Source organism: Balaenoptera ricei, chromosome 9 (genome assembly GCF_028023285.1).
Source record: "Balaenoptera ricei isolate mBalRic1 chromosome 9, mBalRic1.hap2, whole genome shotgun sequence".
Classification (NCBI taxonomy): Eukaryota; Metazoa; Chordata; class Mammalia; order Artiodactyla; family Balaenopteridae; genus Balaenoptera; species Balaenoptera ricei.
Genome location: NC_082647.1, coordinates 18,185,622 through 18,208,269, shown reverse-complemented (window position 1 = coordinate 18,208,269; position 22,648 = coordinate 18,185,622). Strand labels below are relative to the sequence as shown.

The window sequence follows — 22,648 nt, the reverse complement described above, 5'->3', positions numbered from 1 at the left end:
CGGCTTGCTCTCCTTGGCCACTGTGGTCAATTAACAAGCGTCTGGTGAGTACCTGCAAGGTCCTGGAAACTTCCTGGTGTAAAGCAGCTGTGCCCTTCAACTGTAAGTCAGATATGAGCACCTTGTGTTTTAGGAGTCGAGCTTCAATAACAGATTTTTTATCATCTGTTATTTATTGTGTATCTGTCATCGATTAGACTCATTGGTTTGGGACCTTTTACTTGGGAGTTGTTTCCCTTTCTTTCTGCTTCAATCCACCTTCCTTTTTCTTTAATGTTGTATCTTTATTATTTAGGGCCAAACAAAGGCTAGTACATTGCAGCTTCTCATGGAGACCTCTGGAGAAGACAACAACCCCAGTGGCAGAGAAACGCCCCGGCCCCCGGCACAGCTGCAGAAGGTCGAGCCGCGCGTGGCCCGCAGACGCCTGTCCCAGGCCCGCCACCGAGCCACCCTGGCAGCCCTCTTCAGCAGCCTCAGCAAGATCGTTTACTCCCACTCCGATCTCACAGCCTCAAAGGTACGGGGACCTGAGGGTAGGGAGGAAAAGGTCCCACGCGTGGAGGGACTGTGGAGCCGAGATGGGGACTGGCCTGGAGCTCCCGCCCCTGAGGGCTGCGGCCTGGGCAGGTCAGCGGTCAGCTGCGGACCCCTCATGGCACTCTGTCTGCTGCTGCATGTGGGTAAAGCCTGAGAGCCGGGCCTTACCTACCCGCTGCAGACAAGCCTGGCCTCGGAGGGGAAGTGGCGGCCCGAGAGGCCCGGTGAGCCAGTGACTGCAACGCCCATCCCTCTCACGGGCAGTGGTGAGCCTCTAGCAGCTGCCCAGACCCTATGTCCCCAGCCCAAGCACACACACATACCCCAAAGCACACCCCCCAATACATGCCCGTGTGTGCCTCTCAGTTTTCATGCATCAACCAGGTCTTTCCCTAGGCGACAGGGCTCTCCAGGTAGGCATTTATTTTTTCCTGATCTTAATTTTGCCTTTCTCCTTATACAGCTTTTTCATTGCTGATCAGTGACTCTGGTGGAGCACAGAAGGTTCCGGTGGGTTTGGGTGGTGGTGGAAGAGTGGAGTGGGTATCACTGCGGGAAGCATTTAGGAGGTCTCCAACAGGGGAGAGGTCCCCAACAGCCTCAAGGCCCCCCACCCTCTTTTAACAGAGGAGGGAACTGGAGTCCAGACGGGACCTGTCAGCTAGTTGGTGGCAGGTCCAGGAGGAGGCCTGGTTTGGGGCTCCAGACCTGGCCCTCTTTCCCCGTCCATCTCTCTGGACCAGCCCAATGCCCTGCAACTGCTTCCAGACAGCGGGTTTCCCTCTGGGCTGGTGCTTTCAGCAGAGCTGCACTTATGGAGAGGGACCATTTGACTGGCGGGAGCATCCTGCTTCCGGAGCTGGCGCCGGAGCCTTGCTGAGGGCAGGCACACAGGAGAGCCCCTCAGTGGGCACAGGGCCAGGGCCTCTGCGGAAATTAGAGGAAGGCGCCCAGAGCGCCCCTGTGCAGGGCTCCAAGTGGGGCTGGAAGAATCTCAACGGAGGTCCCACGTGCTCCTCTGGAAGGCGATGGGTTGTGGCGGGAGAGGCACGGGGAGGGCTACTCCCCGGCTGGGCCAGACTCAGGGGCTCGGGACTCAGGTGAGGGTGGGGAGGGAGAGTCCACACCTGGGCCTCTCGGCAAAGAGCTTGTCCAGCACAGCTCTGCTCTGTGTCCCCTGGGTGACGAAAACCCCGAAGTCCCTGTCATTGGCCAGTGAAGAAGTGTGCACAGACTGCAGCACAGCTGAAGAAAGAACAGGCACTCAGGGCTGGCAGTAAGGAGTGGGAGTGAATCTGGAGGAGAACCCTTTGCAGCCCCTAAAACTCACACCTCACGACGTGGTGGTCGAGAGCCTGCATGTTAACTGGCCTCGGTCCACGTGAGGCAGGTTACTCGCTAAGCTTCAGTTAACACACCTGTTAAACGGGGACAACAGTCATGGCTTCCTGAGGCCTGCTGTGGAGTTTAGCAGTATAGTAGCATGAAAAACATAGCATGGTCATATGTGGTTCAGAATGTTAGTATCACTTAGGAGTATCACTTAGGAAAGTGAGGCTCCAGAAAGTTAGACAGTTTGCCTGGAAGGGCACAGCCAGAGGGCAGTCTGGAAATCAGATGTTTTCTGTCCTCTCCTTCTTTCTCTTTCGTGCTGGAGGGACAACCCTGAATTTTGCGTTTGTAATGTCCATGGAGAAAGGATTTGTTCTACAAGAGTGAGATGCACGTATGTGTGGTAGCAAGGTCTTACTAGTTGTCTGTGGCTGCCAAAACAAAATACCACACACCAGGTGGCTTAAAACAACAGAAATGTATTGTCTCAGAGGTCTGGCCTCTAGAAGTCCAAAATCAAGGTGTCCACAGGGCCGTGCTCCCTCTGACGGCTCTAGGGGAGAAGACTTCCTTGCCTCTTCTGGCTTCTGGCATTTGCTGGCAATCCTTGGCGTTCCCTGGCTTACAGAGCCATCACTCCAGTTACATGGCCGTCTTCTCCCTGTGTCTTCATATTGTCTTCCCTCTGTGTGTGTCTGTCTCTGCATCCAAATTCCCCCTTTTCATAAGGACACTGGTCATACTGGATTAGGGCCCACCCTAATGACCTCTTTTTAACTTGATTACCTCTAGAAAGACCCTATTTCCAAATAAGGTCACACTCACAAGTTTGGGGGTTAGGACTTCAACATATCTTTTTTAGGGCAACACAATTCAACCCAGACAAAGGTCCTAAGAAAATCAGCCTGCCAAAACCGTTCTAGAAACAGAATTTCAATGAATCGCACCCGGCTTACCTGGCTCTGTGCTGGTCCAGTTGACGTAGTGAGACTGCGAGGTGAGCGTGGGGTGGCCCGGCTGTGTGGACACAGCTGACCGGCCTGGACCAGAGGACTAGAAAGTCCTCGCCTCACTCTAAGAACAAGCCTGAGGTTCGGGCCACCTGTCAGCCCCTCGTGTCCGAAGAGGGGACAGAGTCCTTGCTGACCCAACGGTATAATCCTGAAGCCGGAGTGGGCCGGGGGCAGCAGATGGTGTAAGACAGCAGGTGGCCCCTGCGCTAAAGGAGGTCCTGTAGTCCGCCGTGTTCTCCTGTCGCTGTCTTTTGGGTCTGCAGAGCGCTGTGCTGTGAGCTCCCCTCAAGTCTTCTTGCGCACCAGCCAGGGCAGCGGGAGTCTAGAATGGCAGCCCCTGGGTTGTGGGCCCCTGGCTGCTGTGGCGTCCTCTCCCACCGCCTCCCCATCTCCTTTCTTTCCGCAGCTCCCTGAGCGAGGCCTGCGTCCCCCAGCCCTTCAGAGTCCATGCATAATCCGGGGCTCAGCTGAGCTCAGCTGCGCAGATGCCCTGCTCCATCGAGCCCTCCAGTTAGATGGGCCCCTCCTCCCACTGCCGTGCGTTCCCACAGCGCTTTGCGGCGCTCACTGAATTCTAGCGCGGGTTACACGTAGTTGTTAAGTGTTTTGTGCGTTGAGTGGTTGTTTCCATGCTCATCTTCCCTGTTAGAATGTCAGCGGCCTGAAAGCAGGGCTGTCTTGTTTACTCTGTGTCCCCGGGCTGAGCACACAGCTTTGCCCCCATACATTCCTGATGAAGGTGTGGGACTCCTGACAGGCATCGGGTGTCTGCATAATAAACAATATTTAGCGTTTCTCATTTTTGAATAATCTTGCAGTTACCATTTTGACTGTAGTAATATTACATACAGTACAGGAGGAAGGAAGGGAGGGAGGGCAGAAATGCTTGTGATTCTACTCTTGCAGAATAGGAAATTCAGAGTTCAAGTTGATAGAGCACTTGATAAATGTTTAGATCAACTAGAGTGTACGCATTTAGCAAACAAACAATATTAGCACGTTTAATGTTAACCTGCCGGTCGCACACTGGGACAAGCGAGCAGAAGTTAATGGGCCTTCGTGCCGCCTGGAGCTCTATCCATCAGGCCACCTGTGCCGTCACCGTCCACGCCGACTTCATGTAGCGTATATAGTAGTGTGCAACCCTAGTTGTCTGCTGAGCTCAGCTTAATTGTTTCCAAATACTTTGATATTTCTGTGAGAACCATTTCCAGAATACAAAGTAAATGTCATGCCTTCTGTGGATCAGAGCAAACTTCCTACCTTTTCTGTCGACAGCATCAAGGACTGGGGCTCTGCCCCCGAGGGAGGGTGGCCTCAGGCCGGGAAAGGGGCTCCTGTGCCCGCAAAACCATCTCTGTGGTGGGAGCCTGGCTTTTCCGCACTGTCTGTCTCTGTCCTCAGTGGCAGGTTTTGAATAAGGCGAAGAATCATATTCAGGAACTGGAACAAACCTTGGATAATCTGCTGAAGCTGAAAGGTAAGAGATCCCTACCTGCCACCCCTCTACCTCCCAGGGAAGGGCTGGTTTGTTTTTCTATTGAAAACAGGGAGATTGGGTTAAGCCAAGTGAACATATATTTATTGAGAGCCTACTGTGTGCCAGGCACTGCACCTGGGCCAGGGGTACAGTGAGGTCCATGTCCCTGTCATCAGGGAGCTTAGCGTCTGGCAGGACAGACAGACATCAGCGGGCTGTGTGAGCATGATGAGTTCCTTCCTAGGTGCTGTTGAAGGGTGCCTGACCTCCTCAGGTCAGAGAGGCCAGAGAAGTGGACTGGGGCCTGTCCAACTCAAAAGCAAAGGACAGAAGCTGTCTCCCTTCCTTGCACTCAGGCTGGGAGACATGGCTGGCTGGGAATTTGGGTTTCATAAGCTAGTGGAAGCCGATTCTGAAAGGGATACTTTCCATGTCTTGACTGAGAAAGTCCAGTTCAAGAAACTCTTCCCCTGTTCTAGTGCTCTCCCCCCACACCTAACAGGAGAGGTGAAACTGGGCTCTTGACTCCCTAACACTGAACCTGGGTGGGCTCAGCGACCACCCATGGTCCACCCAGGCCAGAAAGGCAGGAGAGACTGGACAAAGTCCCAACTTTATCATGTGTGACCCTTGACTTCAACTTCCCTCACAGAATCCTTCAACCTGGAGGATGGGAATGTAAACAGCTTAGAGGAGGTCAGGGAAGAATATGCCAGCATGTACTCCAGAAATCCCAGGTAAGACACCCAAGCACCAGGAGACCTAGAATCTGCTGTTCTACTACCACAGTGCTGCTGCAGCTCCACAGCCCACCTTTCCCCTCCAGAACGCAGAACCGAGGAAGAGGTGCTGCTTACCTGTTTAGAACAGTCTTGTGCTGGAGAGATTTCTTTTCTATGTTATTCGAATCACACGCATTGGAATTTTTCCCGATTATGAAAATCCTACTTATTAACAGAAAATGTCAAAAAGACAGAAATGCCCAAAAAAGAAAATTGAAATACATATTATCTCACCACTCAAAGAAAATCAATGTTAATCTTAAAGAATATCCTAGTTTTTTTCATTTTGCACATTATTTTGTAGAGAAATGAGATCATAGTATTCATACCGTGTTACAGCTTTTAAAGAAACTCACCTAATGGCTTTATTGAGGATATATGCGAAAATAATGAAAATCCAAATCTCTGCCTACTTTCCAAGCTTCGTAGGAACCTAAGAAAAACCAAACTGAACTTCAGAGAGGAAAGGAAAAGTTGTACACCCAGGTGTCACAGATGCTGAAAGGGGAACCTCCTTTATAATGTCACAGTCAGACAAGAGAGGCTGATTCAAGCAATGTCTTTCTCGTACTTTTATGATCTCATTTTGAACATTTAACTCTCGCACTTTTTGATGTGTACTTTGTAGACTTAGTCTTTGCTGTGCTCTCAAAGGATGACCCAGGCCCTGTACCACCATCCTGCACAGCTGCTTCAAGAGCGGCCTGGACTTTGGGGACAATGGCCAGGCCCTCATCACCTCTGGTGGCCCCAGGGCGTGCCCAGCACAGTGTACATTCAGGCTGGCCTCTCAGGAGGCACAGGAGTACGTGTATAAACAATTTTACTCACTCTGAAAAGGGGACTGCGAACTGCTTACTGTCAGAACCTCCTGAGAGCCTGCCGAGGTGAAGTGATGTTGTTTCCTCTTGTTGTCAGTGGGGTTACTACTGATGAATTTTATTTTCTTCTCCGTGCTTTACTGTATTTTCCAATTTTTTTAAACAATAAATTTGTATTATATCCTAAGGGAAATAATCAGGGGGAAATGATAGATTATTAAATTAAATTAAATTCACATTGTAGACAACGTGAGAATACAGAAAAGTATTAGGACACGATCACCTATAATCACACTCTGCACTGCTTTGGTCGTTGCGGGGCGGAGGCAAGAGTGGGGTGTGTGTGTGTGTGTGTTGAGTGTACGTGGCAGGGTGTTTGTGGCCACGTTTTACAAATCAGACTAGCCCCACCTGGAAATCAGCCTGGGAGATGATCTCAGTGAGGCAGATGTTAGCTACTGATCCCACCACATTTATTACATAAGCCATCCTCTCCTTCCTGATTTAACATACGACCACTATCACATACTAAAATCTTATTAATACTTGTATCACTTATCCACATGAGGATGACTAAATTTCTTTCAGAATCATATTAATTAGGGAGGATTTTTTTCACTAGAATTATTGTAAGCCTACAATAATTAAAACTGTGGTACCAGCAGAGGAATAGATTAATTACATTTTATAATTATTATATTTTAATTAATTAATTACATTATGAGTGAACTTAAGTGCCTTTGTTCAGGATCATTTGTATTTCCTTTCCTGGGAGCTTTTTTTAACCTATTCTTTGCCCATTTTCCTGTTGGGTTGGTGGTCTTTTTCTTATTTAGTGGTAGAAGGGCTTTATGTATCATAAGAAATTAGCTCTCTTTCTAGTATATGGATTACAAACAATTGTACCTTGGTTGGTTGTTTTCCTATTTTGCTTTCAATGTTTCTGTTTTTTGTTTTGTCCATGCAAAAATTAAGTCTAATCTGTCCATCTGTAATGGCACCTGATGTTGGGTGAATAGTCAGAAAGACTTCCTCCACTCTGAGATTAGAGAGAGAGAAAGAGAGGTTGAGACTTCTCCTATGTTTTCTTCTGGCACACTTGCTTTTTAACTCAATCTGATACCTTGGGGATTATTCCTATCAGCATGAAGAGATTCTGGGTACAAGTCCTGGTTTTCCAAATTGTGTCATGTTGTTTCAGTCTCTTAAAACTGTCTTCTGAAGAGCAGAATTTAAAACTTTATAAAGCCCAACTTATTCATTTTTTTCTTTTCTAGATGGAGCTTTTAGTTTAAACCTAAGTATTTAACCATGGTTTTTGGTGCTATTGTAAATGGTACTTTTTAAAATTTCAATTTCCAATTATTCATTGCTAATATATAGAAATACTATTGGTTTTTGTGTACTGACCTTGTATTCTGCAACCTTGCTTCCTTCTTAGTTCTGGTCACATATTTGTAGATTCTTTGGGATCTTCTACATAGATAATCACATTGTCTGCAAATAAAGACAGTTTTATTTCTTCTTTCCAATCTGTACACCTTTTATTTCTCTGGCTCACCTTATTGGACAGGCTATAATCTCCAGCACAATTTTGAATAGAAGTGGTAAGAGAGGACATCCTTGTCTTATTCCTGATCTTAGCAGAGAAACAGTCTTTTACTGTTAAGTATGATGTTAGCTGTAGGTTTTTTGTAGATGCCCTTTATTAGGTTGAGGAAATTCCCTTCTATTCCTAGTTTGCTGAGAGTTTTCATCATGAATGGATGTTGAATTTTGCCAAGTGCTTTTCTGCACCTATTGAGATGATCATATAGGTTTTTTTTTCTCTTTAGTCCATATATGCTAAAACTGTGTCAAGAATTTCAGTCTTGATGTTCATGAGGGATTACCTTGTTTCCATTTCCTCCCCAGTCTGGTGTTAAATACAGTTCTTCAGAAAGGTTCCGACACCTGGTGCTCAATCGAGGCAGTCGGGAAGGAGTTTGAGGAGGAAGAAGAGGAGGAGGAGGAGGACCAGGAAGAGGAGGAAGAGGATGAGGAAGAGCAGGAGGAGGAAGAGGAGAAAAAAGTGGAGCTCTTAAACTCCCCAGTCACCTTGCTGCCAGACCTCTTGGAATTTGAACGGTGTGAAGAGCTGGGCCCCTGTGGGGAAGGGGACAGGTGCTCCACCTGGGGCGTCCTGCAGGCCCCGAGTCATGGAAGCTCCAGGATTTCCACATGGCGGGGGCTCAGGGATGAGGTTGGCAGAGGAGCTAGAGAAATAGTCCTGAAGCCACATCTGCATAGCACATGAACTGTGTTTCCTTAGACTGACTTTATTTGGGGTGACTTTGGGGGGCCCGTGGGTGGGATATGAGGGCTAAAGCCACCCCCACTGCTGCACACACACACACCACAGGTCTGCTTCAGCAGCATTACTAATCTTGGGGTAAGAAAGGCAGTGGCTGGATGGCTCAGATTCCCCCCGCCCCTCACCGCTCCTCCACAGACCTGAGGCCCCCCACATCCACGGGGGAGGGGCGGGCCCAGTAGAAGGAGGCTCGCTCCACAGCTTCCAAACTAAAGCGAGGTCATATCACATCTGCACGTGTCTGGGCTCTAAACTTGAAGCAGTTTTCCCCTGGGGGGAGAGCTGAGCCTGCCCTGCCTCTCATCCTCTCTTTTGTCCGGCAGAGAGCTTCACAGGGGGCGCTGGGAGGACTTGGGGAGGGACCGCGAAGCACAAAGCTAAGTCGCCCACGGCCCCCCCAGATAGCTTCTACTCTGCAAGTGGCAAGGCAGGCGGCGGCTAGTGAGGCTGAGTCCCTGCTGAAGCACAGAGCGGGCAAGGCCTGTGTGCTGTGCACGCCTCCCCTCTCCCCGCCACCACGGGATCCCGAGGAGCCGGCCTGGGCGGGACCCCGGGCCACCGGCTTCAGGTCCGGGAGTTGCTGCCCTTTCTGTTGCAGGTACCTCAACTTTTACAAGCAGACGATGGACCTTCTGACCGGGAACGGGATCGTCTCCTCGCAGGACGTGACCCTCCCCATCGTGTCTGCGGCCATCTCCCACCTGTGGCAGACCCTCTCCGAGGAGAGTAAGGCCAGCCTCCTGCAGGGCTGGGCGCAGAAGCACAGCGGCCTCCTGGGCCTCGCGGGGGCCTGTCAGGAGCCGGCCTGCGCCGAGGGCAGCGTGAAGGACAGCGGCGTGGAAAGCCAGGGGGCCAGCTGCTCGCTCGTCTCCACCCCCGAGGAGGTGAGCGGACCGACGGGTGGGGTGGAGGGTGGGCATCACCTTTGCCTGGAGACGCCAGGGAGCTGCCCGGGTCAGACAGTAACTTGGAGGTGCTGTTTGGATTCTGGCGCGCGCGGTAAGTTTCTGATTTTCCCGACATAGTATACGCAACCACAGAACCACAGTTATTTTTCCCCTGCTACTTTCCTGGCCTTTCCATGGGGATTACAGAAAAGAAGGTTTAGAAGGTTGTATGCACTAGGATTCTTTCGGCTTCAAGTTGCTCGCTCTTTAAACCAAGAGGAAATGTACTCGGCACACCCAGGGAGGGCCCCAGGCAGGACTTCCACTTCGTCTCCCTGCGATGTTGCCGCCGACTCGGCTCTTCCCGTCTCCCTGCTCTGTCTCGTCTCAAGGCCGGCATCTCACCTTCCCTCCCCACCCCACTCCCCCCACCCCGTGTGGTGACTGTGGAACGGCAGCTGGTAGCAATTAAGTTGTTATTCCTTCTCTACATCAGGTAGGAGAAAAGATTCCCTGTGCCTCTTTCTTAAGGGTCAAGGAAGAACTTCCCCAGAAATTTGCACCGTACCTCTCCTGCCCTCTCATTGGCCGGAATTGGCCAGATTGCCAGATTACTGAGCCAATGAGTAATCGAGATAGGACCAATCAGGCCCAATCCCTGAGAGCAGGTCCGCTCCCACCCCAAAGAGCATTGCAGAACGCGGAGGAGGCAACCACGCCTCTGCTGTAAATGTGCTTCTCGGCGTGCAAGCAGCAAAAACGGTCATGGTGAGCCATGCAGAGCATTGGGTGGCGTTAGGTCAGCGCTGAGATCAAACTGGGCCCCTCAGCTACTCTTCCAGAATTAGGACAGCCTCAGAAGGCTGCTGCTACCACTTGCGGCTTTGCTCTCCGCACCTGTCTAGTGCTTTGCGGGACATTTAGCTTCCTTGGACCCCACCCCCTGCTTTGCCCTGACTTTCCAAATACTCCTCCGCGGGTGGTCCCTTGGAGGGGACGTCCAGTGTCTCTCTGGGGAGTCTTAGAGCCAGAGAACCTCCTCCAAGTGCCTCTGATGCTGGGGGCCAGCCCTGGAGGCCCCATCCTCTGGGAGGTTTCCCAGCCACCAGGGCCCGGGCCAGGGGAGCAGTGGTCACCTTGCCCAGTACTTCCAGTTCACAGACCAGGCCTAGCATGTGTCCTAGCAAGTCCAGGGCACATAGTTCCTGCTTCAAGCATTGTATCCTTCAGCACAGAGTTTTTCAAGTCTCTGCCCTTTGGTCACCTGTTTATGCTCTATCCTCCATGATCTCCCCTGATGCTTCTCAAGTGGAGTTTAGTTAAAAGGCAGGTGCCTGGGGATGTCCCTGGTGGTCCAGAGGCTAAGACTCTGTGCTCCCAATGCAGGGGGCCCGGGTTCTATCCCCGGCCAAGGAACTAGATCCCACATGCCTCAACTAAAGATCCCGCATGCCGCAACGAAGATCCCACGTGCCGCAACTAAGACCCGAGGCAGCCAAATAAATAAATCTATAAAAAAAAAAAAAAAAAAAGGCAGGTGCCTGGCTAGTACCCCAGACCCACTGAATCCGAGTCCCCGAGGGGGTGGCTCAGAATCTGCATTTTGAACAAGCACCCCAGGTGACTGATGACCGCGGGTGTTAGTCGAGGGAATTCGCAGGGCGGATATGCCACAGTCAACCGCTACCACCCATGCCCCCTCCCCACCCGCCATTCGCCACTCCACTGGACTATGGCTTCTGATCTGACTACGAATAGTTGGGTCCACCATGAGAGGATGTGAGCTCTCCTCCGTAATGGCCAAAGCAGGGCCAGACAGCCAGCCCCAAAAGACCTCAACCCAAGGCAAGCATCAGCCAGGCTAGATGTCTTTGTAGCCTCAAAGTGCCTGGCCCTGGGGTCCCACAACAAAGAAGGCAAAAGAAAACGTATGTCAAATGGATGAAAATTCTGTCAAACTGAGCTGACTGCACACGTGTTTGCAGCACAAAACTTTCCTCAAGGAAGAGCAGACCCAAAGAGAAAACCGCAGAATCTAATGTCTCCAAATCACAGAAGCAGCTTGTCTGGGCTTTTTCAGGAAGGGCTAAGGGCTCACGTTCTTCTGGTGTTGAGGGAAGCTGCCAGCAGAGTCTCTTAGCCGTGCCCAGAGCAGGGCTCTGCCTGCATCGCCGTCCCCAAGCTTGGGCCAGCCCAGGGCTGAGTGACAGGGTGAGTGGGGCAGATGACAGTTATGCCCAGGGTAGGGACAGAGCCACTTACTCCTGCTGTGGCTTCTAACTTAGTTGCAGTGAAACCTCTGCAGCTCCTGGTCCACCTGAGAGGTTCTGCTGTGGAACAGTTGCGTTTGGGGCCAACCCCTGGACTCGGAATCAGGTGGCCAGTGCCCCTCACTTCTGAGAGGTGCGGCCCCGTAAGTGTGCCGGGTGCCCCAGAAGGACCTCAGAGCCTGGCCATGCTGCCCCCAAGAGCTGGTTTGTGAGAGGGGTTTGCACAGGTGAGGATGGTATGTGGCCTGTGATTGTGATGGGCTGATTGATTTGAGGGAAGGAATTTAGGTCCTGCGTCCCTGCCTCAGGCCTGCTGGGGAGGACCACGGAGACAATGGGCTTCTGTGCTGATGGACACAGGAGCCCAGGCCTTTCAGTGACCCCTTCCCAAATCCTCTGAGGTGACCAAAGGGATATCAAAAAGAAGGACACCAGAAAATGTCCAGAAAGCCAGGAGGACAATTCACAATTCCAGAGTCCCAGGGAATTCAGTTCAGGGAAAGTGAATTGTAAGAAGACATGAAGTGGGGAACGTCCCTGGCAGTCCAGTGGTTAAGACTTCGCCTTGCAATGCAGTGGGTCGGATTCAATCCCTGGTTGGGGAACTAAGATCCCACGTGCCCTGCCACCAAAAAACCAAAACATAAAACAGAAGCAATATTGTAACAAATTCAATACTTTAAAAATGATCCACATCAAAGAATAAAAAACTTTAAAAAAAAAAAAAAAAGACGTGAACGGCAGACAGAAGGCCCCCTTCTGTCAAAGACAAAGAGCAATGTGTCCCCAGGTAAGAGGAGAGGAGACCCTGGGGAACCTGCTAGAACCTGCCAACTAGGATCAGAGAATGCCCTCTTGACTCCCATATAGAAGGGGTAAAAAGCACACCTAGTTAAAATTTTCATATAAGAGTGTCCATGCAATACTTGGGACATTTGTATGCTAAAAAATTATTCATTCTTTATGTAAAATTCAAATTTAACCAAGCATCCTGTATCTTTATTTACTAAATCCTGCAATGCTAAGTGTATATCATGTTCCCGTGGAATATTTAATATTCATCAACAAATTTTTAAAAAGCAGAACTGAGAACTTTCTAAATAGCAAGATTCCAAAATTGGAAATATATGCTATAATATGTCTCGGGGAAATGACTGGAGGAAACAGATCAGTATGTCGACAATGGACATCTCTGGGTGGGATTGTTTCTCAGTGATTTTAACTTTGTTTCTATTTTCCAAAATTTCCAAGATGAACGTGTGTTTCTTTTACAAAGCACATAGTATTCAATAATAGCTAGCATATTTGAGCTATTATTATGTGCCAGCTGCTTCCCATACATCATTTAATTCTTGCAGCATCCCTATGGGTAGGCACTGTTGTGATTCCCTTTGGGATTTGGGAAATTAAGTCACAGCTTAGGGAGTGGCAGGGCTGGGAGTCGGCTTTCCTGCAGCTTAACCCCAGAGCCCCCTTAACCTCTGTTCAGCTGCCCTGGCATGAAACCGCTAGATTGTGGATCCTGGGCTCAGATAGTCTCTGCCCCTCGGGAGGTGTAGATGAGCCCTTTCCAGTGTAAACTGAGGTTCACCTCTGGCTGTTGCATCTTGCGCCTAAGCTCCCGCTTTCTTTAAAAGGAGGAGACCATGGTCCCCAGTGCTTCCCCGTCTCTCAGCCACCCCTCGGGGTTGGCAGTTTGTTCTGGGTGGGCAAGAACTTAATACTCATCCTCTGGAAAGGTCACCAAGCAGAGAGCCTGGGTTTGGGCCTCAGCTTTAACATGCACCCATTTGGGGCTGAGGGCTAGAGAGGCTTTCTACACATCTCTCCCCCAGCCACCCAGAGCAAACATCAAAGTGTAGGGGTATTTCTGACACATGAAGTTTTGTGCTTCCTTTCAGATCCTTTTTGAAGATGCCTTCGATGTGGCAAGTTTCCGGGACAAAAGTGAGGCTCCAAGTACATCTAGCTCCAGGTGAAGAAGGGGGTGTGAGACTGTGTGTGTATATGAGTGTGTAAGTGTGTGTGTGCATGGGCACCCCTGTTGGGGTGTTTACGAGCCTCTCCCCTGCAGCCTCTCAGAAGGGAGCATAATTCAGTGGAAATTCTTGGAAATCCACTTTTTTCTGTGATTCAAAGCAAGTCCTAGGATTGTGCCATTGCCCTGGGGATGATGTTGTCTGGGGCTTCTTCAGAGTAGACAGTTCTTCCATCGTGGCCCAGGGCTGAGACACAGCAGGTTATCAACTCCAGGTTGCTTGTGCTGCACTGTTCCCCGGGGTGAGGTGGCCATGGGCAGGTTACAGCAGTCGGTCTGCTCCGAGAGGTGGGTGGGGGGCCTCTGGGGCACAGAGAGCCGGGGCCAACGTGGAAACAGGCCCGGTGCCCTGAGCTCTGAGTCGCACAAGGGGAGAAGCTGCTTTTCACAGTGCTGATGGGAAGGATGTGGAAGGAGGGGAGGAGGGGATGGCTGACCCCCTGAAGTGAGAAGAGCATCTGGGGAGATGTTAAAACAAGCAGCAGCTTGTTTTAAAAAAAGAAAACAGGTGTGTTTTCTCAGAAAGAAAGTTCAGGATGGAAATTCCCTTGCTACTTTGAAAAGCTGTGGTCTTACAGCCTGAAGGCACAGGCCCTTTGGCTAGCTGGCTAAAAAGAAGCAAGAAAATTTAGTTTTTCTACCTTGGGAGTGAGGCTGACATTCATGTCCTCGTGATCCCAAAGAACATCTCCATTGTCCCCGAGGCCTGTGGCTACGGCCTGGAGCCCTGGCCGCCTGCAGGCAGATCAGAGGTCAGCATTTGCTCCTCTGTTCCCACCCCACCGCCCCCAGCCCAGGCAGACTTGCCCGAAATCTCAAAGCGCTTTTCCCTGGTGACTCAGGCTCTTCCCAGCTGTGTGTGGAGTCTGATTTGGCTGAAACTGGCTGGAGACATACGCTCCTATTTCTGAGCTGGGCTTGGGCTGTGAAGACGATTTTGCTGAAAAGTGGCCAAAGTGTACTTGGAACTCCTCACTCTACTGATGGAACAAAAAACAACCAATTAAAACATTTTCTTTTCCATTTTCCCTAGAAAAGGCAGGGGTTGCTGCCAGGGGTTCCCACGCTGACTGTGGGACCTCACTCCAGCAGGAAGTCAGCTGTCCAGGCCTGATTCACGGTCCTGTTGGCAGGCTTCTCCCCTTGTCCCAGGAAGCAGCAGGAAAGGAATCTGCAAAGCAGCCTGCCCTCTGCGCCAGGCCCGTGTTCCGTGTTAGACCTCCTGAGCGGAGGCATCTCAAGGGGCTGGTCTTGACCGTGCCCTGAGCCCCCCGAGCCTGGGCAACCACCGGTGGGAGCAGAACCATGTGGCGTTGCTGTACGAGCCTGACTCTGGGAGGAGAGGAAATCTCGCTCCTTGTTCCACAGGCCACAGCTCAGAACACTAAGCTAGGCGCGCGAGCCTGCCTCCCTGTAGTCTCGCTTTCCCAGCAGGTTCCAGACATGGTGTTGGAACTGGGGCCATGCAAGCCTTCCATGGAGGGCTCAGCTGCGTGCTTCAAAGTGCTTGGCTCCCACTGTAATCCAGATATTTTAGTGGGTACAAACAGAGGTAGAACGTTAGGATTCTAAAGGTTTGCTCTTTCTTCCTCCTTTCTGCTGTCAGTTCCGTGCTGGCTGTCTGCAACCCAGAAAATCCCGAGGAGAAGTTTCAGCTCTACATGCAGATCGTCAATTTTTTTAAAGGCCTTTGCTGTGTTAACACTCAGTTCAAACAGGTAGGATGGAGCAGAGTACAGTGAGGCCTTGGCTCACCTCCCCTCGGAGGGCGAGAAGGGCTCTGGAGGGGAGACCCGGTTACAGCTCCCCCCGCTCACACCACGGCGGGGGGGCGTTCTTCCACGGGTGGTTGACTTCAGCCTAATGCATCCTGTGAAACGGAGGATGTCCGGGGAAATGGAGGGGAGAGACAGAGGGATGCTCTTCAGGGCAGACCTGAGCCTGGGAGTCCCTTGATGCCGGGACCAGACCTCAGGGGCCTGGCCCTTCGCAGGCATTCCTACATGTTGTGTGACTCCTTGATGCCTTTCTAAGGGGCCGGACCGTTTCGTCATCTTCGGAGACCCTGGGGTGATATTTGCTGCCAGCTTTTGAAGGATATTAATTTCTGCTTCCAAAAAGCTGACTGTGCAGCCTCAGGGACATGCACTGTGGGGGGGTCTTGGTTAGAAGGTCCATTCCTGGAAGCTTCCACGGGGGGAGAGGGTTACGCCTGAGCTGCCACGGGGACAGGCCCTTTCAGGTTCATAGCCATGGATTTTCTCACGAATTTAGCAAAACTGTAGCTGTTCATTAAAAAAGGTAAGTGATAGTGATGAAAATGTCTCAAATAATTCGGACAGCTTTTCCATGGGGCCCTCTTCCCGCTAACCCTTCATTTCCCTCTGCCAAGACCACTTTGAATCTCCACTTGGAGCCAGGGCCCTTCCCTGCGCTTTGCTCTCCACCTCCCAACCCTTGGCCGCTGGCTCTGACCACTGTGTCCCTTTCTCTCAACACAGTGAAGTCAGTTCACTTTACCAAGGCTTTGAGAATGGATCGATGGGACAGTCTTTGCTTTCCCTGCTTCCTTTCTCTACACGTGGCAGGAAAGAAAGAACAGGCAGGGCTGGAGCACCCATGGAAAGCAGAGGTGCTCAGACTTGAATCGCCTTGGGAGCTTATTGGAAATGCAGACTCCCATTGTCCCCACACCCAAGATGCCCATTCAGTGTTGAGAGATGCGGCCCCAGAAATCTGTGTTTTGGACAAGCTGTTCAAGAGTGTCCTCGTGCAGGAGGCCTCAGGCTTTGGTAGATGGTTTGTAAAGAGGGCAACTGCATTCTCTTCCCCGTTTGTTCCCCGCTATCAGCTTCATGGGAGGTGGTTGGATGAAACTTAATTAGTACCTGTATTGGTTTCCTAGGACTGACGTTACGAATTACCACGAACTTGGTGGCTTAAAACAACAAAAATCTATTCTCTCATAGCTCTGGAGGCCAGAAGGCCAAATTAAGGTGTTGGCAGGGCCCTGCTCTCTCTGGAAGCTCTAGGGAAGGACCCTTCCTCGCCTCTTCCTAGCTCCTGGTGGCTCCCAGCAACCCTCAGTATCCCTTGACTCGTAGCTGCATCACTGCAGTCACCGCCTCCGTCTTCACATGGCCTTCTGCTGTGTACCTCTCCGTCCCTCTCATCTTGTAAGGACACCAGCCATTTGGATTGAGGGCACACCCTAAATCCAGATGATTTCAGCTTGACATCCTTAACTAATCTTACATCTGCACAGACTCTATTTCCAAATAGGTTTCAGGAGGATATGAATTAGAGGGAACACCACTCAACACATTTCAGCACCCAATTCCAGCAAACACCTCTCACAGCCTAGTGCTGTCACAAATCTGCAGCTTAAAAATGCCTCTTCGCCGTCTTCAGAGGCTTAAGGAAGTAGAACATTTGGAATGACACTCAAGCACTCTGTGTGACAGAGACTTCAGTGTGTGGTTCTCTCCCAGGACGCTTGGCCTCCGGGCAACCACCATGCTCCGACTCCCTCTTTTCTCAACCTTTGCCGTACCCTCACCCTGAACAATGGGCCTGGGTGATTTTCCTTCTACCAGCTGTTCCCCCTCTTGGATCCCCTGGCTCTCGTGCGCCCCGCCCCCATCAGTAGAGCCCAGCAGCTGAGGACCGTTCTCCAGAGCTGGAGAGAGGCTTCATTTGCAGAGTCACCCCCAATCTGGCCGTCACCCTGGGGACCAGGTCCCACGTTCATAAGATGGTTGGCTGGATTAGGGGTGCTTCCCAGGGCCCAAGGGGATCCACCCCTAACCATCGGGGCTAACAAATTACAGGGCTGATTTTCTGCTGGGGTGGGGAGAGGTAGGAAGAACACAAACCCAGGAACGTACGGTTAGGGGAAGAGGTAATGGGGAGTCAGAGAGGTTGGCTGGGGTCATTGTTAAGGGACTGAGAAACCCTTGCTAAACAGACATAGCGCTGTTTCTTTTAAAAAATTATCTCCAAACAGCTAACCCATGAACATGATTTAAAGTTCGAAAGTTACCAAAAGATATACAAAGAAAACATAGTCTTCCGCCTACCACTGTCCCTTGCTTACTATCGCATTCCCTTCCCTGAAGGCAGTTACCATGACCAGTTTCTGTACAGCCAGCCAAAGATATTCTCCAGATATTTACAGAATCTTTCAAACACAAATGGTAGCCTACTATACACATTGCTCTGTACCTTGCCCTTTTAAAATAGTTTATCCTACGGATAGAGAGGGATCTCATTCCTTTTTTTTTTTTTTTTTTTGAAACAGCTGGTGGGTGCATCATGGTGTAATTTACCATCCTCTGTTGAGGGCATTTGGATAAAGCTTTAAGATTGCCCCCGTCTCTCTTATGGGATCCCAGAAATCTCCAGGAGAGGAAAGAAGTCAGTTCTGTTGAATCCAGGAGAAGCCTTTCTGGAGATCACAGAGTACTGAGTGGAGTGAAATAGAAATGGACTCCCTGCCCCCCATTGCTCTTAACTTCCTGGCTGGAAGCTGGAGAAGAAGATACCACTGAAGAGATGTGGGGGAGAGACAGAGGGAGGGGGGCACGCCTGAGATGATGGGGCCTTCTCCTCTGCCTGAGGCCCAGAGCCCTTAAATAAAATTGAATCCTCTTCTACCTGTGTTTTGCAGGAACCAGACCTTCCCGTCGACGATGAGATGATAATGTTGAGGTGCATGGAGACGTTTGACGATGAAGATCTGTGATGTAGAAGGGCTGGGAGCAGGAGGGGATGAAGGAGGGCGGGCAGTCTCCAGGTTGGAATGCTGGCAGCCCAGGTTGCCCCTGCCTCAGCCTTGCAGGACGTTTTGGAGTGGGCTGTCCTGAGAGCATTTTGACGGTTGTAGTTTCTGATTATTATAAAGTATTTAAGAGGAGTGTGGCCCCGTGTCAGTCTTTCAGGGTTGTTTGGTATGAGGTGCTGGCCTGCTGCAGGGCACACACCTGCTCCCACTGTGCTCCTATTCAGGGGGTACCGGATGCACCTGAAGCCCAGGCCACGAGCCTTTCAAGAACAGGACAGGCAGGATCTGTCCCATGACACCGGGTACTTGCGGCACACCTGGGTTCAGGACATTGTTTTGATGGGTTCTAGAGAGTTCTGGAGCCCACCACACATCCTGCATGTTCTAGGAGCCCAGGAACAGTGTTGACCTCAACCCTGTGCTCCAGGACATCAAGGTAGAATCAGCTACATCTGCTTCTTCTGATAATAAAGACTCCTGAATGGAGTCCAAGCCAGATCCCACAGTGTTCTGAGTGCTTTCTGGTGAGGCCCCTGGGCAAAGAGTGCATAAATGTCCCTGGGCCTGTACACTGGGTGTGATGGTTAATTTTATATGTCAACATGGCTAGGGCATGGTACCCAGGTATTTGGTCAAACGTTATTCCAGGTGTCTCTATGAAGGTATTTTTTTTTTAGAAGAGATTAACATTTAAATCAGTAGAGCTTGAGTAAAGCAGATTACCCTCCATAGTGTGGGTGGGCCTCATCCAATCAGCTGAAGGACTGAATAGACCAAAAGACTGACCTCCCCCAGGAAGAGGGAATTCTGCCAGTGACTGCCTTCAGACTCCAGCTGTAACTCTTCCCAGCCTCCTGGTCTACCCTGCAGACTTTGGACTTGCCAGCCTCCACAATCACATGAGTCCATTCCTTAAGTCAATCTCTCTCTCTTTCTCCCCACCCTGCCCTCCCACCACCCCCATATATGTATGTGTGTGTGTGTATACACATGTATATATCTCTCTGCAGACATGTATGTGTATACACACACACACACACACACCCATTGGCTCTGTTTCTCTAGAGAATCCTGACTAATCCACTGAGGATGCAGAGAGAACAGGTTCGCCTGGCTCTTTACAGTTTATATATCATAACAACAGTGGCTCCGCTCCACTGAAGGCCTCTCAAATGCTTTGACTGTTTAATGTCCCTGTGAGAACCTGACATGCAGGTTAAGTCTTAGGATCCAAACCTGGTCCTCACTCCACAGCGCCAGAGCCCACTGCCTCACTATACCGTCCTGTGATGCACAGTCTGACCCCAAGGACTGGCGCTGGGGCTGTGCAGGGATTGTAGCTTTGCTGGCCCTTCAGTGTTTACAAATGGCAGGGGCCTGGCGGGGAGGGGCCTGGAAGAGGAAGCGTCTGGAAGAGAAGGGCCTGGGGGTGCTGGCAGGGCCTCCAGCCTCTTTGGGGAGGAAGAGAACTGTTCCCGTCACCTTTCAGCAAACAGCCCCATCTCCGTCCCCTGCCCCACCCAAAGCCTCTTCCTCCCGATGCATCAAAATACTGCCAAGAGGACTGGTTTACACTGGAGACGGGAGGGCTGGAGCACAGTGGAAGGAAGCAGCTTGGGGCCAGACCTCGGTGACTCAGTGACTGGGTCAAAGCACGCTTGTCGTGGTCTTAATCTAATACTTATTTGGCTGCCACCATGTGCGGGGTGCAGAGGTACTCGAGAGGGCAGGGTCCCCGCCCCACGTGAGCGGGGAGCTCAGCACATTGGGTGGGGGACAGTGAAGGCTTTGGGACGTGCAGAAGGAGCGCTCTCACATCCTGGTGTCTGTGGCGCCCTTGGGCCGCTCTTCTGAGGGGTCCCGGGAGCAGAGCGTGAGCTGGCTCGCTCCCGCCTCACCTGTCCTGCCACGTGCCAGCCTGGGCCAGAAGGGGAGGCACCGGGTGCAGGAGGATGTGCAGAACCTGGTGCCCATCCCCCAGGGCAGGCTGTACACCTCCGAGACCTTCGTAGTCTCCTCAGACTCCTCCTGGATTTGATTCCACGCCAGGAGGCCTCTCTCCTCCAGGCTTCCTACCGGGAGACAGCAAGCAGTCAAGACTGGACCCTGAGGGAGGGGGCGGAAGCCTCTGGCACCCCCTGCAGGCACGCACGAGGCCTCGTCTCAGTGCCCTGCACCCGACTGCAGCCCCTCCTCCTCCTCCTTCTCCTCCTCCTCCTCCAAGCCCATCCCAAGAATCAGCTCAGCTCAACTCAGCTCATCATCAGGTGCTCCCTGAGCTCCGGGGTATGACCTTCTATGAACCACTGTTCTTTCCTCATCTTCTGGAGCGAACCTTTCTATATTTCAATGTTTCTGGAATGCAGATGCATTTTACATTTGGTGGAGAGAAGAAGTGTGGGAAACGGAATACCACGAAGCAGGAGCTATCACGGAGGTCCTTTCAAGGGGCCGTGGGAGGATCTAGAAGGGAGCACTGAAAGCCACCAGTGAGGGCAGCTCTGCGCTCTTCACCTCAGCACTCATGGGCTTGGTTTGCTCACCATCACACTTACTGCCCTGTACTGTAATGGTCTGTTTTCATGTCTCTCTCCCCTATTAGCCTGTGAGTTTCTAGAAGGCAGGGGGGCATGTGTTGCAGCTCTTTGTATCCTCAATACAGAGCACCTGGAACACAGTGCACTTGCTGTGGTTTTTATTGGAATATGAATAAATGAACACATGCGTTCTCTCCCTCATCAACTAGACGGCAGGCTCTAAGAGAGCTGGGGCTATGTCTTTTGCTTTTTGCTTCTGGTGTATTTCTCACCTTAGGGTCCTTTTATGGGCTGAATTGTGTCCCCCCCCCCCCAAAAAAATCATGTTGAAGCCCTAACCCCACAAACCTCAAAATGTGACTGTATTTGGAGATAAACTCTTTAAAGTGGTGATTTAGTTAAAGATGAGGTTTTTAGGGTGGGCTCTAATTTGCTGACTGGTGTCTTTATAAGAAGAGGAGATTAGGACACACAGAGAGACAACAGAGATGCACACACAGGAAGGAAAGGCCATCCATCTGCAAGTCAAGGAGAGAGGCCCCAGGAGAAACCAATCCTGCCAACACCTTGTTCTTGGACTTCTAGCCTCTGGAACTGTGAGGAAATACATTTCGATTGTTTAAGCCTCCTAGTCTGTGGCATTTTGTGATGGCAGCCCTAGAAAGCTAGTACAGGCCCATACACCCCACCCAGACGCAGGGCCCACTCAGGGTATGCTGTGGCCAGTCTCACATGAGAACTGGGGCTAGAGAAGCAATGTGGGTGACCCAAATGCTGACCATTTACCCAAACTGTCAGCTTACAGAGCAAAGGTGAGCCCTACCAGGGATGGTGTTGTCCAGTAGAAAGCCCAGAAATCCACCAACAAACATGCCCGTGGTCAGCAGCACCTGGATGACCTGGTCCAACTGGAGAATCCCTAGAGTAAAGACAAAAGTGACAGGGATTAAAAAATGGGCAGAGGATCTGAATAGAGATTTTTCCAAAGAAGATACACAGATGGCCAATAGGTACATGAAAGGTGTTCAACATCAGGGAAATGCAAATCAAAATCACAGTGAGATATCATCTCACACCTGTTTGGCTTTTACCAAAAAGATAAGAACTAGGAAGTGTTGGCAAGGATGTGGAGAAAAGGAACCCTTATGCACTGTTGGTGGGAATGTAAATTAGTGCCACCACTATGGAAAACAGTATGGAAGTTCCTCAAAAAATTAAAAAATAGAATTACCATATGACCCAGTAATTCCACTCCTGGTTATTTATCCAAAGAAAATGAAAACACTAACTCAAAAAGATATATATATGTAAAGTTAGTTAGAAAACACTAACTCAAAAAGAAGGTGCACAGCCACCTTCATTGCAGCATTATTTACAAGAGCCAAGATATGGAAACAACCTAAGTGTTCATCAATGGATGAATGACTAAAAAAAATGAGGTATATATTTACAATGGATATTATTCAGCCATAAAATCTGGCTATTTGCAACAACTTGGATGGAACTTGAGAGCATTATGCTGTGACATAAATCAGATAGAGAAAGACAAATACTGTATGATCTCACTTATTATATATAGACTGTTAAAAAAAATACTCATAGAAAAAGAGATCAGATTTGTGGTTACCAGAAGCAGGGGGTGTGAGGAGCAGGAACTGGAGGAAGGTGATCAAACGGTGCACACTTCTGGTTGTAAGATAAATAAGTACGAGGGATGGAATGTACAACCTGACGACTATGGTTAACACTGCTGTATGATATATAGAAAAGTTGGTAAGAGAGTAGATCCTAAGAGTTCTCACCACAAGGAGA

General features: G+C 50.5%; 2 protein-coding genes across 5 annotated transcripts in view; one reads left to right on the top strand and one right to left on the bottom strand.

Annotated features, from left to right (window-relative positions):
- The first annotated feature begins 301 nt into the window (after nt 1-301).
- STRA8 (stimulated by retinoic acid 8) lies at nt 302-18,500 on the top strand. Its single transcript, XM_059933315.1, has 8 exons — nt 302-520; nt 4,290-4,365; nt 5,018-5,102; nt 7,883-8,095; nt 8,920-9,205; nt 13,380-13,453; nt 15,123-15,234; nt 18,186-18,500. Exons 1-8 carry the CDS (start codon nt 329-331, stop codon nt 18,258-18,260), a joined length of 1,113 nt encoding a protein of 370 aa, XP_059789298.1. The 5' UTR covers nt 302-328; the 3' UTR covers nt 18,261-18,500.
- The window catches only part of LOC132371776 (solute carrier family 23 member 1-like), a 58,474-nt gene continuing 41,334 nt past the window's right edge, over nt 5,509-22,648 (bottom strand). For 3 of the 4 annotated variants that reach the window (XM_059933312.1, XM_059933314.1, XM_059933313.1), the window contains 2 exons: nt 21,660-21,755; nt 19,958-20,371 (listed from right to left, as the gene is read on the bottom strand). In XM_059933312.1, coding sequence (XP_059789295.1) covers nt 20,112-20,371; nt 21,660-21,755 — 356 coding nt within the window. In that variant the 3' untranslated portion in view covers nt 19,958-20,111. Of the gene's footprint in view, nt 5,581-5,978; nt 6,152-7,378; nt 7,466-19,957; nt 20,372-21,659; nt 21,756-22,648 lie in introns of those variants that run through there. The other variant, XR_009504967.1, reaches the window with a different exon arrangement.